Source organism: Melospiza melodia, unplaced genomic scaffold (assembly GCF_035770615.1).
Source record: "Melospiza melodia melodia isolate bMelMel2 unplaced genomic scaffold, bMelMel2.pri scaffold_44, whole genome shotgun sequence".
In the NCBI taxonomy this organism is placed as follows: Eukaryota; Metazoa; Chordata; class Aves; order Passeriformes; family Passerellidae; genus Melospiza; species Melospiza melodia.
In genome coordinates, this window is record NW_026948761.1 from 4,412,535 (window position 1) to 4,433,235 (window position 20,701).

The window sequence follows — 20,701 nt, forward strand, 5'->3', positions numbered from 1 at the left end:
TGGTGCCATGGCACAAAGGCTTGTCCCAGACTTGCAGCTTCTGCAGTGGAAAGTTGAAAATGCCCTTTTATTTGCAGTTGTTACACAGAAATAACAGCCATGTAACCTTGTCCCAGCCTTGGAACAGAAATCAGCTTGCAGAGGAAGCCTGAGGGAGCACGACCCTGAGCTGCAGGCTCGAGGGCAGGAGGGTGGCTCTGCTCTGCCACGGATTCTGCCCTTGCAGAAGAACTAAATCACTACAGCAGCCAGAAATGTCCCTCGGGAAGGAAATCCTCTCAAAGACAAATCAATAACTCAGTGTAATTTTAGCATGCAGCCAGGAGAATTTACATTGCCAGGAAGGCTGAGAGCTCTGCCACAGTGACAGAGGCACAGCATCATCAAACAGCCCTGCAGCAGACCCTGCACAGAGCACGGGCTCTGGGTGTTCACTGCCAAGCCACGAGGCTGGGCTCTGCATTTTGGGACCCCACAGACCCAAATCACAGGGACAGCAGCAGGGATGTGGTCCAGCCAAACTCCCTTGGGACAAACCCACCTTTCCCTTTTCTCCTCTGCGGCAGCAAGGCTGCAATCATGGCAGTGCTGGCAAACACTCCAGATCCTGCAGGGTGAGACACACAAAGCTCAGCTAAACCAGGCTCAGGAGCAGAGGGGGAGTGCTCCAGCCACAGCCTCCACCCCTGGCCAGGGGGTTCCCACCAGCCAAGCCACCCATGAAACAGCACAACAAGGATGTGCTGCAGCCCCCGGTGATTAATGAGACTGCAATTTACGTAATTATATTAATGCTAAGTACACTTGGAGCAGTAAGTTCAAGGGAAGTGATGACACTGTAGAGGACAGTTCAACACTGAGCAGTAACTCCAGCAAAAAGGGGGGAGAAAAAAAAAGCCCCTAATTATTCAGTAGCTCTTCTCCCAGATTCTCAGGGTCAGCTTGGAGGAGAAGGTGGCCTGAATTATATTTTCGTTTCCAGAACATCAACAGAATTGCTAAGTGAGTTCCAGCAGCAAGGTCAGAGCCTGCCCATTGTTACGGGTGCCAGCCCTGTCCCCTCCCTGGCTCTGCAGGGCCAGGCAGGGCTGGGCTGCCGTGTCCCTGCCAGCGCTGTCACCACCGAGCCCTGCCACCCTGGGGACACAGGACCAGCTCCTGTGCCAGTACCTGTCCTGGTCCCCAGCACAGACATAAACTGCAACAACCAATTCCTCAGAAGCCAGGTGTAGCCTCCATGCCTGAAGGTGCAGGAGCCTGTCCAGGATAAGCCTGAGGAGCAAACAGCCCAGTCCAGCCAGCAGAGGTTTGTGCACAGCCAGCCCTCTCCAGAGTGCCTGTTGGCACAGCCACAGCCCCTGGCAGATGTGGAGCCTGTGCCAGGGCATGCAGAGCTGGGAAGGACTGTGCCCCCACACACACACAGAGCTCTTCCCCTCTACACCCACCTGGAGCCATGGACGCATTTTGGAGCACCCGTGCTGGCCACAGTCCTGTCACTGCTCACAGGTTCCTCTGGTGCCAACAAGCTCTCACACAGATTGTGCCATCAGTGCTGATGTGCTCCAAGAGCCTCAGTCTGCAAATCCAGCTTTACAGCAGTTACCAATGCACACTGGGCTTCTGCATTGCTTCATTGAGACTTGAACATTTACAGGGGCCTGGAGTGCCAGGACACAGGGAATGGCTTCCACTGCCAGAGGGCAGGGATGGATGGGATATTGGGAATAAGGAATTGTTCCCTGGGAGGGTGGGCAGGCCCTGGCACAGGGTGCCCAGAGCAGCTGTGGCTGCCCCTGGATCCCTGGCAGTGCCCATGGCCAGGCTGGACATTGGGGCTGGAGCAGCCTGGGACAGTGGGAGGTGTCCCTGCCATGGCAGGGGATTGGAATTGGATGAGCTTCAAGGTTCCCTTCCAACCCAAACCGTTCTGGGATCCAATGACTCTGCACCTCTGAAATGCTGAGATCTGCCTGCAGAGCTGCCCCAAGGGCCAAGGTCAGTGCTGGAAGCTAAAGGTGCATTATGACCACCCCACACAAAGCCAGGACAATGACTTGTTTTGCTCCTACAACACAGAACATGAAGCTGCCTGAAAAGCCAGGGCAGAAGAACTCTGCAAAGACAACACAAAAGAGGAGACCCCACAAGCCTCATGTGACCCCTGTGTCTGACTGAAAACCAAACTGAATTAAATGAGAAGTCACAAGTTTGGTGTCTCAGGATTGCACTCAGAGCTCTCCTGGTACCTTCCACGCTCAGCAGCCGCATCCAGCAAGAGGGAACATGCAGAAGGCAACTCAGTGATGATTAGGAAGACACGTATAAAGTTATCCATTACAGAGCAACCTGTGTGCACCTACATGTCCTGCAATACAATCAGAAATCAATAGCAAGATGCAGAAATCCTCAACCACTCAGTAAAATATAAAGAACAATTGTTATATTGATTTTAAAAGCACCACTGTAAAGACAGTTGAGAAGAAGCCTGAGAAAGCAAAGCAAAATGCCTGAATTGAAACCTTTTCTTTCTTTTCCCTCAGAAAGACATTAATAATGGATTTTCAATGCAAGAAGGAAAACTGAAACCCACACCAGATTCTCCTGGTAATAACAGCTTTCTGCAAAGCCCAGCTATTAATGTAACAGGGACGTACATCAATCAAGCACACAGAAAGTACTTTGAGAGCTAAAAAAAGAGCATGCAAACATCTGCTTTTGGCAGCTTAAATTTTGCCCTTAAGCATAAGGAATACAATAAATTATCAGGAGGTTGGGCTTGAACTTGTTTTCCTCCATCCTGGACCTAAATGCTGAGGATAAGGATGAAGGTACACAAACATGCTGCTGCTGAGATTTGTCATGACAAAAAGTGGGTGAAAGGAGCACGATTTCATTTGTGTTTTCATTTGAGAACAGTGGTGCAAGAGGACACCAAGCAGGGGTGTAGCATCTCCCTGTGTGCAGTTCAGGGAGCTCCTGTGAACCCTTTTCCACCTCCAGCATCCTCAGCACATCCAAGACTGCTGGAGTGGTCCCACAGTGGAGTGACAATGTGCCAGTGTGATCCAAGGTGCCCATGGCTCCCTCCTCCCCCAGCTCCTTCCCTGCTCCCCATGGAGCTGTGGTGATTTTGGCAGCTCCTCAGTCCCTCAGTGCTCTCTTCAACCATCACATCACACCTGGGGTCCATCCACGCAGCCAAGCACTGCCTGGGGTGTCCCAGCAATCCCAGAAAAGCTGGATTGGCACCAGGGCAATGGCTGCAGAAAGCAGCTGGGGTGTCCCCACGCCTCCAGTGTCCCCCCCTTGTAAAACACAGCAGGTCAGTGCAAGTGCTGGAGATAATGAACACAATTTATGGATTCCAGCACAGGAGGCTGCAGGCATGGCTGCAACTAAGTCTTAATAAATTCTGAGGAGTGACACCATAAAATGGCATTATGGAAGGCTGTATTTATTGTCTCCCCATGCTTCTGTCTCCAAGGTGCCACACTACACTTAATAACAGTTTTCTCCCCAGCTGCCAGTGCTGCAAACCCTGACAGGCTAATGGTCGGGCCAGCCCTCCCCAAACACACACATCTCACCCAGTACACAGCTTCCATGGCAGGAACAGGCAAAAAGGATTAAACCAGTGCTGCCCAGCTGCTGCCCAGCCTGTCCCCTCCCTGCTGGCTCTGCAGGGCTCCCTGCCACGCAGCAGGACAGGAGTTCTGTCCCTGGAAGTGATGCAGAGGAGGAGCAGCTGCTGTGGGGTGGTACCTGCATGCCCAGTGTCCTGCTGGGACAGGAGCACCCCTGCCCTGCTCTGCTGGGAACACCAAGGCCCTGCCAGCAGAGCAGCCCCACCTGAAACTGCTGCCTGCTGTCACAGCAAGCTCCGGGCAAGGCACCAGCACAGCCCTGGGGGGAACCATGGGGAACCAGGGATCCTTATGGAGAACCAGAGATCCTCATGGAAGAACATGGAGAGCCAGAGATCCTCAAGGAGGACCATGGAGAACCAGAGATCCTCAAGGAGAACCATGGAGAACCAGAGATCCTCAAGGAGAACCATGGAGAACCAGAAATCCTCATGGAAGACCATGGAGAACCAGAGATCCTCAAGGAGGAACATGGAGAACCAGAGATCCTCAAGGAGAACCATGGAGAACTAGAGGACCCCTGGTTCCTGGAGCCAGAAGGGCAGGAAACCTCCCCATTCAGCATTCCCACCTCCCCTACCACTGCAGTGTGCACTTCCATGGTTCCATATTTAGCTTTTGGGCCACGCATACAGTTTTTCTGGAGCATAATCTCCACTGAGTTTCTTGTTCTCCCTGCTGGTGTAGTGTTCTAAGCCTGCAAGAAAATCACTTTGAGCTTCAGGCAGTGCCTTGGGTGTGGATGGAGACTTGACAAGTATAAAGATGCTGCTGTTCCATCCCTGCCTGTATCACCTGCACTGCAGAAGGCACAAAAAAAAATCATGTGAACCATCTTTAGTTCTCTTCAGAATACAAAAAGGTAACAGAAATCCCCAAACTCACACCTATCAGTTTATCAAGTACAGCAAGCAGTACAAACAGGAGTGCAGGTGTGTTTGGCACTCACAGTGGATGGAGCTGAGTGTGAACATCTCCTCACCCAGTGTCCCCCCTCTGGCCTCCGTGTCCCTCCCCTCTTGCCAGCTGACAGCCACCAGCTCTCCTCAGCAGCCTGGCTCTGCTCCTCCTCCAGGACAAGTCCTTTCCCCTTCAGAAAGCAAACCAAAGCTTTGGAGAGCATCTGAAGAGATCAGTGTGTGGAAGGATGATGAAACAGGAGTCAAGTGAAAGCCCCTTGGCTTCTCTCCCAGCAAAGGCTCTGCCCTCATGGACCCCCTTCCCTGCAGCCTGTGGCTCCTGGCTCCAGCCCTCTGGACCTGCAGCTCCCCAGCAGCTCAGACATTTCCTGCTGCCTCTTTTCAGAGGAGCCCTTTCTGTGCTTGCCCTGCTCAGACTGCAGCTGATGTTAGTGGGGCAGCAGTCAGCACCACCACCAGGGCTTGCAGCCCTCTGTGAAGCCCCCGTGAGATTTTCTGTCTCAAAAAGGGCACTGCCAGACAGTCCCTGATAGCTGAGCCCAGAAACACTTTTGGGATCAACCCCTGCTCCAGCAGTGTCCCCTCCAGCCCTAGGGCTGTGCTCAGGAGGGTCTGGGATTTCCCAAGACTCCATCACCTCTCTTGTGGAGCTGGCCTGCTCCAGTCACCCTGCAGTAACCATTTTTCTGTGTTTAAGCAGTGTTTTCTGTATGTTTTGCTGCTGGGATGGCAGCACAGCCAGTGGGGCAGCAGCCACTCATCCAGCATTTCCTCAGACAGTCTATAAATACCTGCACTCCACCTGTAAAACCCATCACCATGTGCACCCCCCTTACAGCTCCAGCTAATCCAGATACAGCCAGGGATAACAATTTTTTTGTGTATTATCTGGTGAAGAACAGACAGATAACTGTAATTAGTAGCACCCTGGTTAGGTGAAATGATAGTGTAATTAATGAAGATCAGGTAGGCTTTGTTTCAGATAAGGAAAGCAGCAGATTCTATCAAAATGTAAATGCAGCTCAAAATCCAGCCTCAGTGATCACTTAGAGGTGCTTTTAGAAACACCACCAGCCTGAGATGCAGAGGTTTTGCTTGGGCTGACTGACACATCCTGAAAATAAATCCTGGTCCAGGGCTAACATGTAAATTGTTGATTAGATCTATTTATTCACACCCCACAGTGATGGGGGAGACTTGCAGCTCCCTGCTCCTCCTCTGGCTTTGAAGGATCACTGGCACATTCCTGTTATTGCTGCTTGCAAGGACTCTGCAACCCCGGGAGCTCCCCAGCAGCAGAACAGCAGCAATTCCAAGTGACAGGCTGCACACATTAATTCTGTATTCACATAACATCCTGCTGCAAGTGAATGACCCAAGCAAAACTTCCTGCAGTCTGAAGGATCAGGCAGAAAAATCAGGAGAGAGGAGCCTGAGTCTTTTGAATCAGACATGTTGTCCCTCATTAGAATTTCCAACATCACCACCCTTACTCCTTCCAAAATGTAAACACATAATAAAAAATTAAATGTTATTCTGGTGTGGAAGAGTTCTTCCAATAAATGGGAATTAGCTGTACAAAAAATCAGGACAGACCCAAGGAGATTACATTTCCTTCCCCAGCTTTTGCTGGTAAAGCAGGGCTGGAAAAACAGAGCCATATTTATTTTTTAACTGGGAAGCTTCCTCAGGATGCCAAAGGAAGCAGCTTCAGTAAAGCAGAGCCATTTGTCTCAGTGTGCGTTCAAGTAAGAACAAATGCAAAACCAGCTTCTAGACCTCAAGGAGCATCAAATAGCTTTTTAATTTATGTCCCAAATTCCCTGCAGATTCTGAAATGAACAGAGGGCAGGGTTCAGAGAAAATGCCTCGCTCAGTCAAGACAGCTGGATGGATATTCTGAGTTTTCCTCAGAGGAGAAGGTGCTTTTGCACCAGAATGGAGCAGGCACAGCACACGGCTCTGGAAGGATCTGTGGAAAAAGCAGACCTGTTGCTTGTGTGACCCTATAAATAAATGTGTGGAAAACTGAATACCTTGGGAAAGAAAAAGGAGAAAAAAAAGAAACTGGAGCCCCGTCTGAGCAAGAGGACAATTTGCAGGCAAGAGCTGTGAAGGAGCAAGTGAAATATTCCTCACAGGAGACATCTGACTGTGCTGACTGCTGAAAACCCTCTGGCCTTGTCCTTGCCCACCCAGAATCAGCTCTGTGGAAGTTTCAGTAAGTCAGGCCTTAACCCACGGGGGAAACTGCAGGAAGGGAGGGCCTGAGCAAGACCATGGAAAACACTCCCTAATTATGGAAAAAGATAATGCTGCAAAACTGTGGGTAAGGGATGTATATGATGCAGACTGAACAGCAAGGAAAAACCAGGGATTAGCCCCTAGAGCCAAGTTCTTTTGTAACAACTGCCACACACATCCCAGGGCCCAAATCCAGCAGCTCCTGGAGCACATGGCCACATGTATCCTGGGAAAAGGCTCAGAAATGGTCATCCTGGCCACAGGCTCAGACACCTGTGCTCCAGCAAACCTTCAGTCAGGGCAGGGTCTGGGTACAGAGACAGCAATGCCAAAGGGACAGATGTGGAAGGAGGTGGAAAGATGGTGCAACCCCTCAGGGCTGGGGCTGCCTCCTTCACCACCAGCAAATGACAGCAAACACAGGAGAGTGGGCTGAACACACAATGTCTGCAAGATATCTATAGGTCAGGGTTTAATCTATGAAATTACAGAATAAAGTTGACAAATTTAGGACAAAAAAATCTCTGCAGGAATGCCCGACCCCAGAGCTGCCAGCCTCTCCCAGAGTGTGTGGTCAGTCACATCCTGCAGCAAACACCAAACACTGCAGTGCCTGCAGTGCCTGTCCCACACAAGATCACACATTTGAAGCCTGAGGGAGTTGCTGTGATTATGTTTGATCAAACCTTCAGAACTGTTTCAGTGACCCTGGGACACAAGTCCCATGTTTTGAAAGCATATTCCCCCAGGAATTTCCCATTTCCCAAGGAAAATGTTGGAGCTTTGGGCCTGCTGTGGCTTGCTGGCTTTGGAAGGAGGAGAGATGCTAGCCAGACTGGAAATTCAAGATAACCAAGGCTGGAGGCACTGCCAAAACATTTCAGAGGAGGGAAAACATTTTTTTTCCAAAGCACTGTTACAAGCTTGAAATAAATGTGCAGACTGTTAGATAAAGAGAGAGATAAAAATAGGCCTGTTATTAAATACCTCTTCTTTAATGAGGTTCATTCTTCTAAACAGCCACTCGAAGGTTATTGGAGCTATTGCAGAAAATCCAGCCTACTTGCACATAAAAACCAGAGCAAGGTATTCCTCATCACCCAGCACACATTTGAGCACCTCTCAGCAGCTCACAGGCTCACGGCATTCCCAGCTTGGCAGGGAGGAGATAAAAGCAAGGAATGAGAGATGTCTTCCTTGGGAAACAGTCTCTCTTCTTTCAAAGCACTTTTCCCCCACCAAACAATGTACATTTAACCACAGGAATGGTTCCACTGCTGATGTCTGCTGCTATTACACCACCAGCAGCCTGAGCATCATTAAAGTGAAGTTTGAAATTATTCTGAAAGCTGCAGCTTAACCTCCGCCTGTTGCACTAAAACCACTGCTTGACTCTCAGCACCTCATACCCTGGTTTATGGCCACTCCTGACCACCTGGAATACCCTGCAGGGCTCAGAACTCCACAAACCACTAGCAGGAGTCATGGCTTGGCTCATGGAAACACAGCACTGCACCCTTGTTTTGGCAGTGCCCACAGCCTAGTCCATGGCTCTGTGTTACAGAAGCTCAGATTTTATTCTGGCTGCTCAGAAGCACAGTTAGTTTTTGGCAGAAGGAGCATCCCTGCAAAAGTCTTTTGTAACCAGTTTGAAACCAGTAACATCATGGCCAGCAAGGGACAGGACTGACCTGACACACCAAAAACCCACCCCAAGCCCACTCTGCTCCTAAACCTGAGCAAGCATTGCAGGGCTTTTCCTCACCACACCAGTGCTGCCAGGACACTGCCACTTCTGCAAATGACAGAAGAGAAGTTTTACCTGCATTTGGGGGGCAAAAGCTGGCTCCTAATTCATGGAATTGGGGGTCCCAATTCTGTGCAGAAATGCTGAAACCAAGCTGCAGGACAGGATATTTGTGCTGTGATTCCCTGACCAGAGCTGGCATCCTTCAAACACATCCTCCTGCTGGAGCAGGGGGCTGGGAACCCCTGTCTGCTCACTGTCCCAGCATCTCCTGAGCCCCAGTCCTGTCCTCTCACCAACAGCTGGAGGGAAACCCCACTGTCCCTCTTACCCAGACCAGGACCAGGGCATGGAGGGTGTGCTTGGTGAGCCCCATCTGCCTGGCACTGCCCCACACGCCAGGCAGGAGCAGCACCTGGTGCTTCAGCCCTGGCACTTCTGCCAAGGACTTGGAATTAGGCACAAGTGTTAGGGACACTGTGCCGCCGGTGATGTGAGGATGAGGGGCAAAGGGAAGCTCACAAGGGTAGGAAGCTGAGAGAGGAGCCCATGAAGGCAGCTGGCAATAAAAAGGACAGGCAGGAGATAAATTAAGGAGATGGAAAGCCCCCTATGCTAGAAGTCAGATTGAAAACAAGTAGAGGGAGAACTACCAGGGACTATAACTCAGCTTCCAAGCACTGAACATTTGCTCTCAAGTCAGCCTGGCCTTTCCTACCTGCTGGAATCATCCTCCAGCTCTCCTGTTGCTGGCCAGACAAGATTATAACAACTCCAGAGTCGAGATTCCTCCCATCTGCACATCACTAACAAGTTGTTTTATAAAGAAACGTGGAGAAGAAGCATTTCATCTAGTATAGATGAGGTTTTTAAACTTCCATTTGCCTTCCCTCTGTATGCAAAACCGTGCTGATCTGATGAGGCTCCTATTTCCCGGATTAGACATGTCAAACTTTGCAAAAACGAGCATACCCTGGTGGTTTCACTCTGTATTTCACAGCCCTCTCTTGACTGTGCTGCCATAAATATTTCAGAGACCTGCCCACCACTGTCTCAGTTAGGTCTGGGTCAGTGAGAAGCCAATGGTTTGGACAGTGATGAATTCAGCAGAGCAATTAGCAAGAGTTGTTGCAGCTCAGGACATCCCAGCGAGCAGCAGGAGCAGACAAGGTGTGAGGGGACCCTCAGCAGCAGCCAGGTCACCCCCACAGGCTGTGGCACAGGCCTGGCACAGATCCTGCTGCCTCCTGCCTCCCCTGCCTCAGGAACCTCCTGTCAGCCAAATCAGCGCTGCCTCATTTGGCCACTGGAATCCCCTGGAGGACAGACTGGCAGTGAAACTGGGCCGAGGTACTGCCCATCCTCAGCCCTGTCCTTGCACAACAAGCCCTTCAAAGCAGCCCTGAAAACGCCTCCCTGCCGTGGCTGCCTGCAGAACTGGGCTCCCACAGGTGTAAAACCTTGTTTGAGCAGCAAATGAGACGGGAGAAGACCTGTGACAAGCAGGAGCAGCAAAGGCAGCCTGAGGGTCCTTGGGAGCTGCAGCCATGGATATTTAAATGCCAAGCAATGTATCACTGGCTCCCGGCTGAACATGAGATAGTTTCATCTTTGCAGAAGCAGCACCAACAGCATGCTCACATTACCTTCACTCTGGCAGCCTGACCAGCAGCAGCAGCTGTGGCTCCCTGGTTTGTAACTGAGAAATCATTGGGCACTGCAGAAAATTACTCTGGGCAGCACAAACAGTGGGGAGCCACTGCAGGTTCAGCTCTGCAAGGCAGAGCTTTAACCACAGCTGAAGGTGCAGGCCAGCTGAGCTCCCTGCTCTGCCCTGAGACATCCATCCAAAGCCCAGAGAGATCCACGCTGCACCGTGCCAGTCACAGTGCCAGGCTCTGCTCCATCCCTCCAGTCTGCAGGGAGCTGCTCTGCAGCAAAGGCAGCCTCTGTGCCCCACTGCTGCCTCTCTGCAGAGCAATCTGTAAATATTTTGATATTTGGGCAGTGGAGGTTCTCATTTGTCCAACTGGATTGGAAACTGGACTCATTAACTCCCAACTGTCAGCTGGAAAAGCTGCCAGAGGGTTTCTGCCACATTAGGGAGCAGCAAAGGACTGCTGCCACGGGGATGGGCAGAGCAGAGCCCTGTGCAGCCCCAGCTCTCCACTCGTCACTGCTGGGGGGCGATTAATGCCCTTTTCCTTTCCCAATTAAACCCCTGCCTCTAATATCCTTGCTCTGAATCTTCACAGCAAACTCTTCCCAGAGGAGCCACTGCTGGGTGGAAAATTTCCCACCACTGCTGGGTGGAAAATCTGCTGCTCAGTGATACAACTAGATGGCCAGAGAAATCCAACTTCCAATCATCATCAGGAATGTTGAACAAAATATTGGGAAATTTGGTGCCCAAATAACAAAAGTAAAATATGTTCCAGCTCCCAAGGGTACTGTCACATGGAGAAAGTGTATTCTGAAAGAAAAAAGACTGCAGAGGAAGCACAACTTTAACAAACTCTGTTACCTGACCATGAGGAGTCACAGCAGGGGTGTGAACCTTCATTCAGAGGAAACAGCAATCCCACTCACTAAACCCCTAAAAACCTCCAGGTTCCTGTGGACTCCAACCATGGACAGAAGGAAAAGCCCCACAGATGATGCCCAAAAGTCTAAGAGCAGAGGTGCTGGAAGCCTCTCTGGGGCACACATCTCCCTTCAGTCTGAGCCTGCACCTGGTGCATTATTTAGTGCCAAGTGAGAAAGAAGCAATGCCTAACCAAGTGTTAAAGGGCTTTGGGAAGTTTCACCAACCTTTCCAGAGCGGTCAGCTCCGGCTGCCTGGCAGAAGAGACAACTGATCTTGCTTCCAAATTACAGGCAGCACAGCTCTTAGGGCAACTGTCTCTCTGTGTTTGCATCCAGCCACCTCCAGCAGCTTGAAGTGTGCTCAAAGTGCAAGGAAGCACTTGATCAAAATCCAGCTCACACTGTAGACAGCGAGGAACAAGTGCCCAAAGCATTACAGACACAACAACAATGGAATTTGGGGAGGGATTTGACAGGTTACAGGTTGATGACACTGCTGCAGTCCCGGTGGAAATGTGGATTGATGCAATTAGCAACAGGGAACTGGAAACTCAGCAGAGGAAAACTGGGAACACATCTATAAAAGATGAGCTGCTGCGCCATTGTAGAGAAGCACAAAATCCTGCGTGAGCTCAGAACAGGAACAAGTTGAAACAGGAGTGAGATGGGGGAAACGCAGCTCCAAGCTCTCTCCCAGTGCTCAGAACTGTAGATCCAAATTCTAAATTCAAACACTTGAATTTGCTTCCCCCAGAGAGACTGGCCTAGTTTGCCACAGGGATACAACGGGAGAGGGAGTGGGGGTGTCCTGGAGACATGGGCAGCAGCAGGCAAACCCTGAGCCCAGCCAGGCTCTGCTCAGCTGTCAGTGAGTGCAGCCACATCGAAAACATGGCAAGATGCACAACCAGTGGGATGGACACGCTGCCAAGTTGCGTGGCTCTGCTGCAGCACCAAAAGGTGAATCCCTGTGCAGCCACAGCAGCAGCTGTGCCAGGTCAGCTCCCTGCCAGCCAGAGCTGAGCTCACACTGGGAAAGTGTGGCCAGAGGCTACAGGGATGGGCTCATGCTGGCAGCAGGGCCCCAGCCTTGGCTAACACGTGCTGAAGGTGTCAGTGCCAGTCCTCACAGGGATTTCACTGCAGAAGAACCCCAGGAGCCAGAAACCCAGGCTGGCAGCAGGAGACCAAGGCTGGCTCCTCTTTGTGCCATGTCCCCAGTGCTGGGGTCTGTAGCAGCCAGAACATGAGGCAGGACACCATTTAAGTCTTTACAAGAGTAACCAAAATTACTCTCCTCTGTGAATACTGACAAGCTTCCCACTTCCACAAGCCCTTCACCTGCATGTGCTCAACATGGAATAACTACAAAAATGAAGCGGAATAAGGCACCCGAGCAGTGGAGAAGGTGCTTGTGAACAAACCCTGCAATGAGGTTTCTAATGATTGCAAGTATGTGCATGTTCTGCTCCAACAAAGCTGGTGGGGATCTGCCAGGCTGAATAATGAGCAGGGACACCACACACCTTCCATACATAATGGTACAGAAATGGAATATAAGTATATACTGCAGCTCTGTGGAACGCAGGGGCTTTTGTAGCCATTTATGTTATACAAAGATTTACATTTGGAAAAGTCATTCTGCTATATCTGGCAGAAATTTCAAGACAAATGGAACCCATACTTATTCTTTCAATGATAATACTGAGCACAGGATAAAGCTCTTAAATTCAGAGCATTTTATAAAAATTAATTACTACTTAGTTCACCCTTGTGAGGTGGGAAGGTATTACACCTGCATATACATGAGGACACCAAAGCACAAGTGGATTAAACAGCTCGTTCAGGATCCCAGAGACAGGCTAATTGTTGAAATATGTATGCACATGTGCATCTGTGTGTGTTTGAATGGGTTTGGCCCCTCCAGAGCCTTCTCAGCACACAGAGGCCAAGCTGCTCTGCTGGGCTCCTCTCACCACAGAGTCCCAGGCATGTCTAATGAAAGACACCAACCCAAAGAAAGGGAAGAGATTTTTTGTGGTTTGCACAGATGGAAATAAAAGCTAGCTTTCAAACAGGCGAGGAACAGAAAAGCCATTGTTAAAAAGCTGTGCAGTGCTGCAGTGACAGCTCCTAATCAGCTTGCCACTGAGCAGCACCACACCGGAGCACAGCAGACCTGAGAATCCACGTGCCAACAAACGTTATAAAACTTGGCCCTTGACAAATGAAGAGAGAAAGGGCTGTGGAGCCAGTGACAGAGACAGCCCCCCACCCACAGGGGGCTGGCAGCCCACTCCTCCTGCTCCAGTGACCTGAAAGCCCTGGAGCAACCTCTCCCCTCCTTGGACGCTTTGCTCACCACCTCCAGTCCCTGCACTGGGTCACCGAGTCCTCCTCTCTGTGTGAGCACCAGCAAAAGCACACATTGTCATGGGCACAAACAGCTCTTGGAGCGTCTGCAAGGCTCCTGTCAGTGCTGGCAGGTGGGTTCCAGAGGCATCCTATAATTAGCAGTTACCTGGACGCAGGGTTTGCCACTGACCCGTGGGGTAAAACACTTCCAGGTCTTCAGGATCAGCGTCATCCTCTGTCCCCAGCTCCTTCCCACTGTCATCTTTTATGTCGCTCTCTTCTATTTTTGTAAGGGCAAACTCCTTTTGGAGAGAAGAGATTCAGCTCATTAGCAATTGCTTCTGGGTAATTTAGTGCTGGCTGAGAATACAAAATTTTTTCCCTCGCCAGCAGATTTTTTTTTTTTTTTGACATCTGAGATTCTTTTCACATGGTTAAATTTAGATTTAAAGTATATTAAAGGTTAAACATGCATAACTAGCATGACATTTGTGCTGAACAAAGCAACGCAGCTTATTTCCTATTCCAGAGCAGGTTGCAGGTTTCAAACCAGCTCTCACAGAGCCTTACCTGTATTTCAGTCAGAGGCAGGAGCCCTGGCTATTATTAGGGTTGTATAACATTGTAAGACCCCATTTTCCCTTGCCTAAAAATATGTCAAACTTTTAACTTTTTCAGCTGAAATTTTCCACACGAGTGGAATGCCTCAAGGCTTGTTGGTTGGTTTGGGGTTTGGTGAGTTTTTTTGGGTTTTGTTGGGTTGTTGTTTTTATTCTTTTTCTTAAATGCACTTATTTCAGGCTAGGAGAAGATTTCAGCTAAAATGGTTCAGCTGTTTCCAAAATAGGACACGGGAAAAAACACACCAAGCTGCCCACATGATACAAATGTGAGGATCCTCTTCTCCACCCTCTTCCAGTGATCTCCAAGGCTTTTAAAACAATGAGGCAGGGATTTAATCACCACCTCCATGGCAAGTGCAGCACGAGGCTGGCAGAGGTGTGGGAGAGCAGCCAGCACGAGCGGCTCGATGTTACACCAAGGGAAGAACAGCAGGGAAAAAAATCCTTGCTGTGAGGGAAACCTTGGTGTTCAAGGGAAAGCCTCCCTAGGGAGCTGGTGGGAGTCAAAAAACTCTGGAGAGTGCACAGAAATGACCTGTACTCTCACACCAGGCACTGACTCTGGGTCTGGGCTGTTCTGGTTCCAGCAGGAACAGATGAACTGGTCCAGGCTCATCATCCCCACAGCTCAGTGCCTGCTGAAGGGAATATTTTCAGCTTCTGAGATCACCAATTCAGTCACCACTGAGGAATTTGAGTTAACTACCCTACAGGGAATGATTAGTCCTAATTGTTGGCAATTAAGATGGAGTTACAGCTCACTTCGTGAAGTGTTTGGTTCTTAATCCTTAGGATGTTTTCACAGGGAAAAATGTAAGTAAATTCAGAGGTTAACTGGGAAATTCTGGGACACAATCTGCCTTCAGTTCTTCCACTCTTTGGGAAAAAATGCATGCACGTTTTCTATCAGAATTTGGATGCTCTGCATATAAATATCCGTTTCCAGCCTAGAAGAGTCTTTCTGAGCAACAGAAATGTCAACCTGAGCAAAACACACAGAGTAGCAACAACAGTGTGGATGTGGCACTTGGGGACGTGGGCTGGTGGTGGCCTTGGCAGCACTGGGTTAAAGGCTGTACTCAATGATCACAAAGGTCTCTCCCAACCTACACAATTGCACAATTCCATGATTGTGGTAACACACAAGGAAGGCTGACAAACCCATAGAATGTTTTTATTTCAGCTGTGGAAAGCAACTGCGATTTCAGAAATGCACGAGGAACCAGATCTTAACTCCTGCTTTTGCTGAGTGCATCAGGGGCTTGGAATTGTTTAAATTATAACAAATGGGTAAAGCTCAGGAACAATCACAGCCATAAAAGCCCAGGTTCTGCAGATGAAAATCAATGTTAACATTTTCTGAGCCATGACTCAACAGGACTAAAAAAGAGTGAGTGGAGCAGTTATTACTTAGCTGATTTCCACAGCTCTGTGATTATCCAAGAGGGAGTTAGTGATACAGGCTATTGTAAATTTACCACCAGGCCTCCCAGTGCTGGATCTGTTCAAACACATAATGGAGACAGCTGATGTTTACCAGCTCTGCTCAGGAAAAGTGTGGGGTTTAAACGCTCAGTAAGGATAAAAGGATGTGACTTGGTTCATTTAAGTGCTGCTGTCACTGCCCGGCCACAGTTGCTTTGCAATACCCCATTTTCATTAGCATTTCTAGCAAAAACGGGCAGCACCACACAAGCGATTCTTCATTTACACAGAAATCAGCAGAACCCTTTCTGGTTTGTTTTCATATTTCAAGCAGGAGAAAGACATTTCCTAAAGAATAATGGGCATTTCCTTAAAGGCAAAAAGCATCTGTGTTTTATCAGTCTAAAGTCAAGTGGAGCAGCCAAAACTTACAGGCACTCTCTGTCCCAGGCTGGAGCAGGAGAGGAGCACAGAGCCCAGCAGCAGCAGCAGGCTGACCCTGGAGGTGCTGGAGAGGAGCCTGGCCCAAGGAGACATTGCCACCAGCCTGAAATGCAAAGCAAAACAAACCCAACAGTATTTTTCTTTCCATTTTTGCAGGTTTCAGGACTCTTTACACAACACTTTGCCACACAGCGTGGGATCAGGGGTGTGACATGGGAGGAGGCACAACACCTCGAGGTGTGAGCACAGGGACTCGTGGGGCTCACTGCTAATGGGGTTTGTGACAGGAAATGCCAAGAACTCATACTGACCCCACAGGGGATGATATCTCTCCTGGAAAATATGAGGAGACCTGCAAGACTTGTTTAAAATCTCTGTGTCAGTGCCATGGATGACAACTGGAGGGAAAAATAAAAAGCCGTGCAATCCCGTGAAGGCTTTTTATGCCTGTGCCTCATTTTAAGCACTGAAGCAGCTGTGTTAATTCAAATTAAACAAAACGACCAGCTGTCCAAGGAGCAGGGGTTCATCTAATGCATATGTAGGTTTTTCTTGAGGAAAACAACATTTTGCAGAGGTCAGCAAGGTTTACTCAGTGGTTCCTACAGCACAAGGCTTTCCCTGCTGCTCAGAGCAGAGGGGGCTCAGCCCAGCCATGGGGCCAGGAGCTGGCTCTGACCATGCTCAGGTGTTCCAGGGAGCAGAGCCATGGCACAGACCCACCCTGATGGGGCACAGAGCCACCCTGATGGGTACAGAGCCACCCTGATGGGGCACAGAGCCACCCTGATGGGGTACAGAGCCATCCTGATGGGGCACAGACCCACTCTGATGGGGCACAGAGCCACCCTGATGGAGCACAGAGCCACCCTGATGGGTACAGAGCCACCCTGATGGAGCACAGAGCCACCCTGATGGGTACAGAGACACCCTGATGGGGCACAGAGCCACCCTGATGGGTACAGAGCCATGGCACAGACCCACCCTAATGGAGCAAAGAGCCACCCTGATGGGGCACAGAGCCACCCTGATGGGTACAGAGCCACCCTGATGGGTATAGAGTCACCCTGATGGGTACAGAGCCACCCTGATGGATATAGAGTCACCCTGATGGAGCACAGAGCTACCCTGATGGGTATAGAGCCACCCTGATGGGCACAGAGCCACCCTGATGGGGTACAGAGCCACCCTGATGGGTATAGAGCCACCCTGATGGGCACAGAGCCACCCTGATGGGGCACAGAGCACATCACGGGGAAATGAAGGCTGCTGCTGCTGCTGCTGTGGGTGCCAGTGCCCAGGCACAGAGCAGTTGTGCCCACCCTGCGTGTGAGCACACACACGTGTGCCCCCAGTGCCTCACACGAGGCTCGGGATCCACCTGCAGCCTTCAGCTCTCTGCTGGGCTAGGGAGTGCAGCAGCCTGCCAGCACACAGGCTGCACAAGTATTTCCTTTGATTGGCTCTAAATTTACACGCTGCTAAATTAAACTAAATGAGGTCTTTTGAAAGAAGATAGGACTGATTAGTTCTGCTCAAACACTCCTTCATTACTCATCCCTCCATCAAGTCTGCTCCTATTCCTATCCAGGTTTTAAAGAAGTTCCTCCCCTACACACAGTCCGAAATATCTTGCTTTGCTGTCCATCAGGGTGGCACATCAGATAGCAGAGCTCTCCCTCACTGAAGCAACCACTTTGTGTCCCACAAAGCAGAAAACCTGCTCACAGCAGCACCCACCACCAGCTCCTGGCACCAAAGAGCCTCTGCCCCCAGAAGCCTTCAGGGACGTGGAGGGAAGCCTCCTCTCCTTCCACCCTTTCACTGGTACCTTGTCCCTACACTCCACTTTGTTGTTTCTTCCTCTCCCTGCTTGGTTTTTGCCAGAAAAGGAAGAGGAAACCAGGAGAGGGACAGAGCAGAGGTAACAGTGCACCTGATGTACTTCTGCAGCCTCCAAAAACTCCTGAGCCAGGGTCTTCCTAAGCAGCAGCCTCTTCCTTTGAGCCACCTCGACCACATCAACTGGATTTTTCTCATTAATTGGTTTTGGAACAGATCTGGATTTCTGACACCCACAGCATGCCTGAGCAATGAGCATCCCCCTGCTTAACTCACACAGTTCAGGAAAGCATCACCTCCCAGTTCCTACTTCAGTGTCTCCTCTTTCCTAAAGGGTCAAAGAACCACCTCAAGGGCCCACAAGCCCTTATTAAACCACAGCTGGAGTAAAAGAAAAGCTCCCTGTTTTCATAAGCCAACCTGTGGCCAGAGCCTCCAGCTCTCTCCTGGGACATGGCCAAGCAAATCCAGGCTACAACCAACACCCAGGCTCCTGAGCTGGCACACCCAGAGCACAATGCACAGCCTCAAACTCCCTCTGCTCCCAGATCTTGATCCTTGTGCCCTTCTGGACAGTCCCACGGTCCTGACCTCAGTCCAGTGTGACCACAACACACAATTAATTCCCTCTCACCTCAGAACAAACTAAAGCTTTTTACACAGGAACAGGTTTCTTGATTTGATTGAGGTTTTTTCAGTTATAAAACAAGCAGCAAAACTGGAATAATGAAAAATAGATGTATCCCTCAAACTTTATCTGCAAGTCTGGAAATAAAAAAAAAAAAAAAAAAAAAAAAAAAAGAAAGAAAAATTCAACAAAGCAGTGGCTGAAAGCAAACGCACACTCCCAATAAAAATAGAGCTCACGTGTACCAAGGAGGCTGCTAGCAAATGACAGCACAGCCTCTTCCAAGCCTCCAGCCTCCTGCCTGCCTGGCAGATGACATCTGCACAACAATTAGCACTTTGCTTCAGTCCCAGGTAGGCAGGAGGAGCCGACATGTGCAACAGGGGCTCTGGAGCTCCTGGAGAGGAGCTTCTGCACAGGCTGACATCTCCTTACAGACAGACACACACAGAGAGCAGGAGAGGATTTCCACACAGAATGTTCTGTGGATACAGTGGATTTCCAGAAACAACTCTCTCAGCCTGTGAAGCAGAAAGGGTGGTCGTGGTGACCCCACCTGCACACGGAATGTTTGCTTGGATTTGAGGGCATCTTTGGGGATCCAGCACGTACAGCAGCCAGGCAGCAGCAAAACTGGACTAGGAAGGTCACAAATTCCCCTTGTGCAGAGTGGAGGGGCTGGTTTTTTCTCAATAATCCTTTTTGTCAAACAAAATCAGGCACTATGGAAAGAGCAAAGGGTCAGACTCTGAGAAGTCTCCTCTGCTGGCAGTAACCCTCCTGTCAGAGATGGGGATGTTGCTGGCTGGGAGGTTCTGCTCCACAGCTCCAGAAATCCTGGTCTGCACCAACAGCAGCAGAAACAGCCCAGAGCTGTGCTCCCCATTAGCAGGGACATTCCAGTGAGGGCAGAGCTGTGCACAGGGGGCTGCACAGCCCCGGGAATGCAGCTCCCACAGCCACAGGTGACAGCCCCAAGGCAGCCAGTGAGAGGAGCACATGTCATTGATGCCTCCTGCTGCTGGCAGCACTGCCCCCACAGCCCAGCACAGAGCCCACACTGCCCGTCCTGTGCCACTCCAACAAATCCTCCAGGAGCCTCATCTGAGCCCTGACATGCTGCTCCAGGAGAGCACACAGACATCCCAGAGCCCCTCAGCCCCAACATCAGCCTCTGGCTTTGCAGCCAGCTGGAAGCAGAATTCCAGAATCACTGAGCTTGCAAGAGACTGCCAGGACCATTGAGTCCAAGTTGTGCCTGATCCTCACCTCGTCCCCTGCCCAGAGCCCTCAGTGCCACCTCCAGCCCTTCCTGGGCACCTCCAGGGATGGGAACTCCAAACCCCCCTGGGCAGCCCCTCCCAATCCCTGAGCCCCCTTTCCATGGGGAAATTCCTGCTGTGCCCACCCTGAGCCTGTAGGCAATTTCCTTTTCTCTTGTCCCTCATTCCCTGGGAGCAGAGCCTGACTCCAACCTGGCTCCTCCCTCCTGGAGAAGGTTCCCCTGAGCCTCCTTTTCTCCAGGCTGAGCCCCTTTCCCAGCTGCTCCTCACAGTTCCATACACTGCTGGGACTCTCCAGCCCCTTCCCAGCTCTGTTCCCTTCCCTGGACATGCTCCAGCCCCTCCATGTTTGTCTTGCCATGAGAGCTCAGAACTGGACACAAGACTGGAGGTCCCTCAGCAGTGCCAGCACAGGGGACAAGCACTGTCCTGCTCCTGCTGCCACCCCAGTGCTGATACAAAAACACCAATTATCTCCAAGAATAAGCAATACCAATATGCTAATCCTTGTTTTCACCTAGGGATGACCTGAGGGAGCAGGACTGGTATTACAGCCTTACAAACTGTCTGCAGGTTAACTCAGGGCAGGTTTCTGTCCAGCCAGCCTCACTGAGATGGCAAGGGGAGCACCAGCAGCACACTGTGCCATCCAGCACAAAGCACCAACAGAGCTCCCTCGGTGAGAGCAGGGCAGGGATGGGAACCCCCAGGCACCTCCAGCTGAAGCAGGGCACAAAGCCTGGCGGCACTCACAGCCTCTGAGGCTGAAGGAGAAGTTCCCTGGGCAACAGCAGCTCAGGGAATGAGCTCCAGCCAGCCGTGCACGGGGGCTGTGGGACTGGAGAGGCTCTCAGGACACAGAGTGCACTCACAGCGAGCTGAGATCCCCTTCACACACAATGTCCTTCCAATGGTGGCATCCAGGGCCGAGCTCCTGTGACAGGCTGAGTGATGTGC

General features: G+C 50.6%; 1 protein-coding gene across 1 annotated transcript in view; it reads right to left on the bottom strand.

Moving 5' to 3' along the window:
* Nucleotides 1-16,089, bottom strand: part of LOC134434581 (nucleotide exchange factor SIL1-like) — a 93,392-nt gene extending 77,303 nt beyond the window's left edge. The window contains exons 1-2 of the mRNA XM_063183240.1: nucleotides 15,980-16,089; nucleotides 13,666-13,801 (exon numbers count right to left, since the gene is read on the bottom strand). Of these exons, the coding sequence (XP_063039310.1) occupies nucleotides 13,666-13,801; nucleotides 15,980-16,084 (241 nt within the window). The 5' untranslated portion in view covers nucleotides 16,085-16,089. The remainder of the gene's footprint in view (nucleotides 1-13,665; nucleotides 13,802-15,979) is intronic.
* Between the last annotated feature and the right edge of the window lie 4,612 nt (nucleotides 16,090-20,701).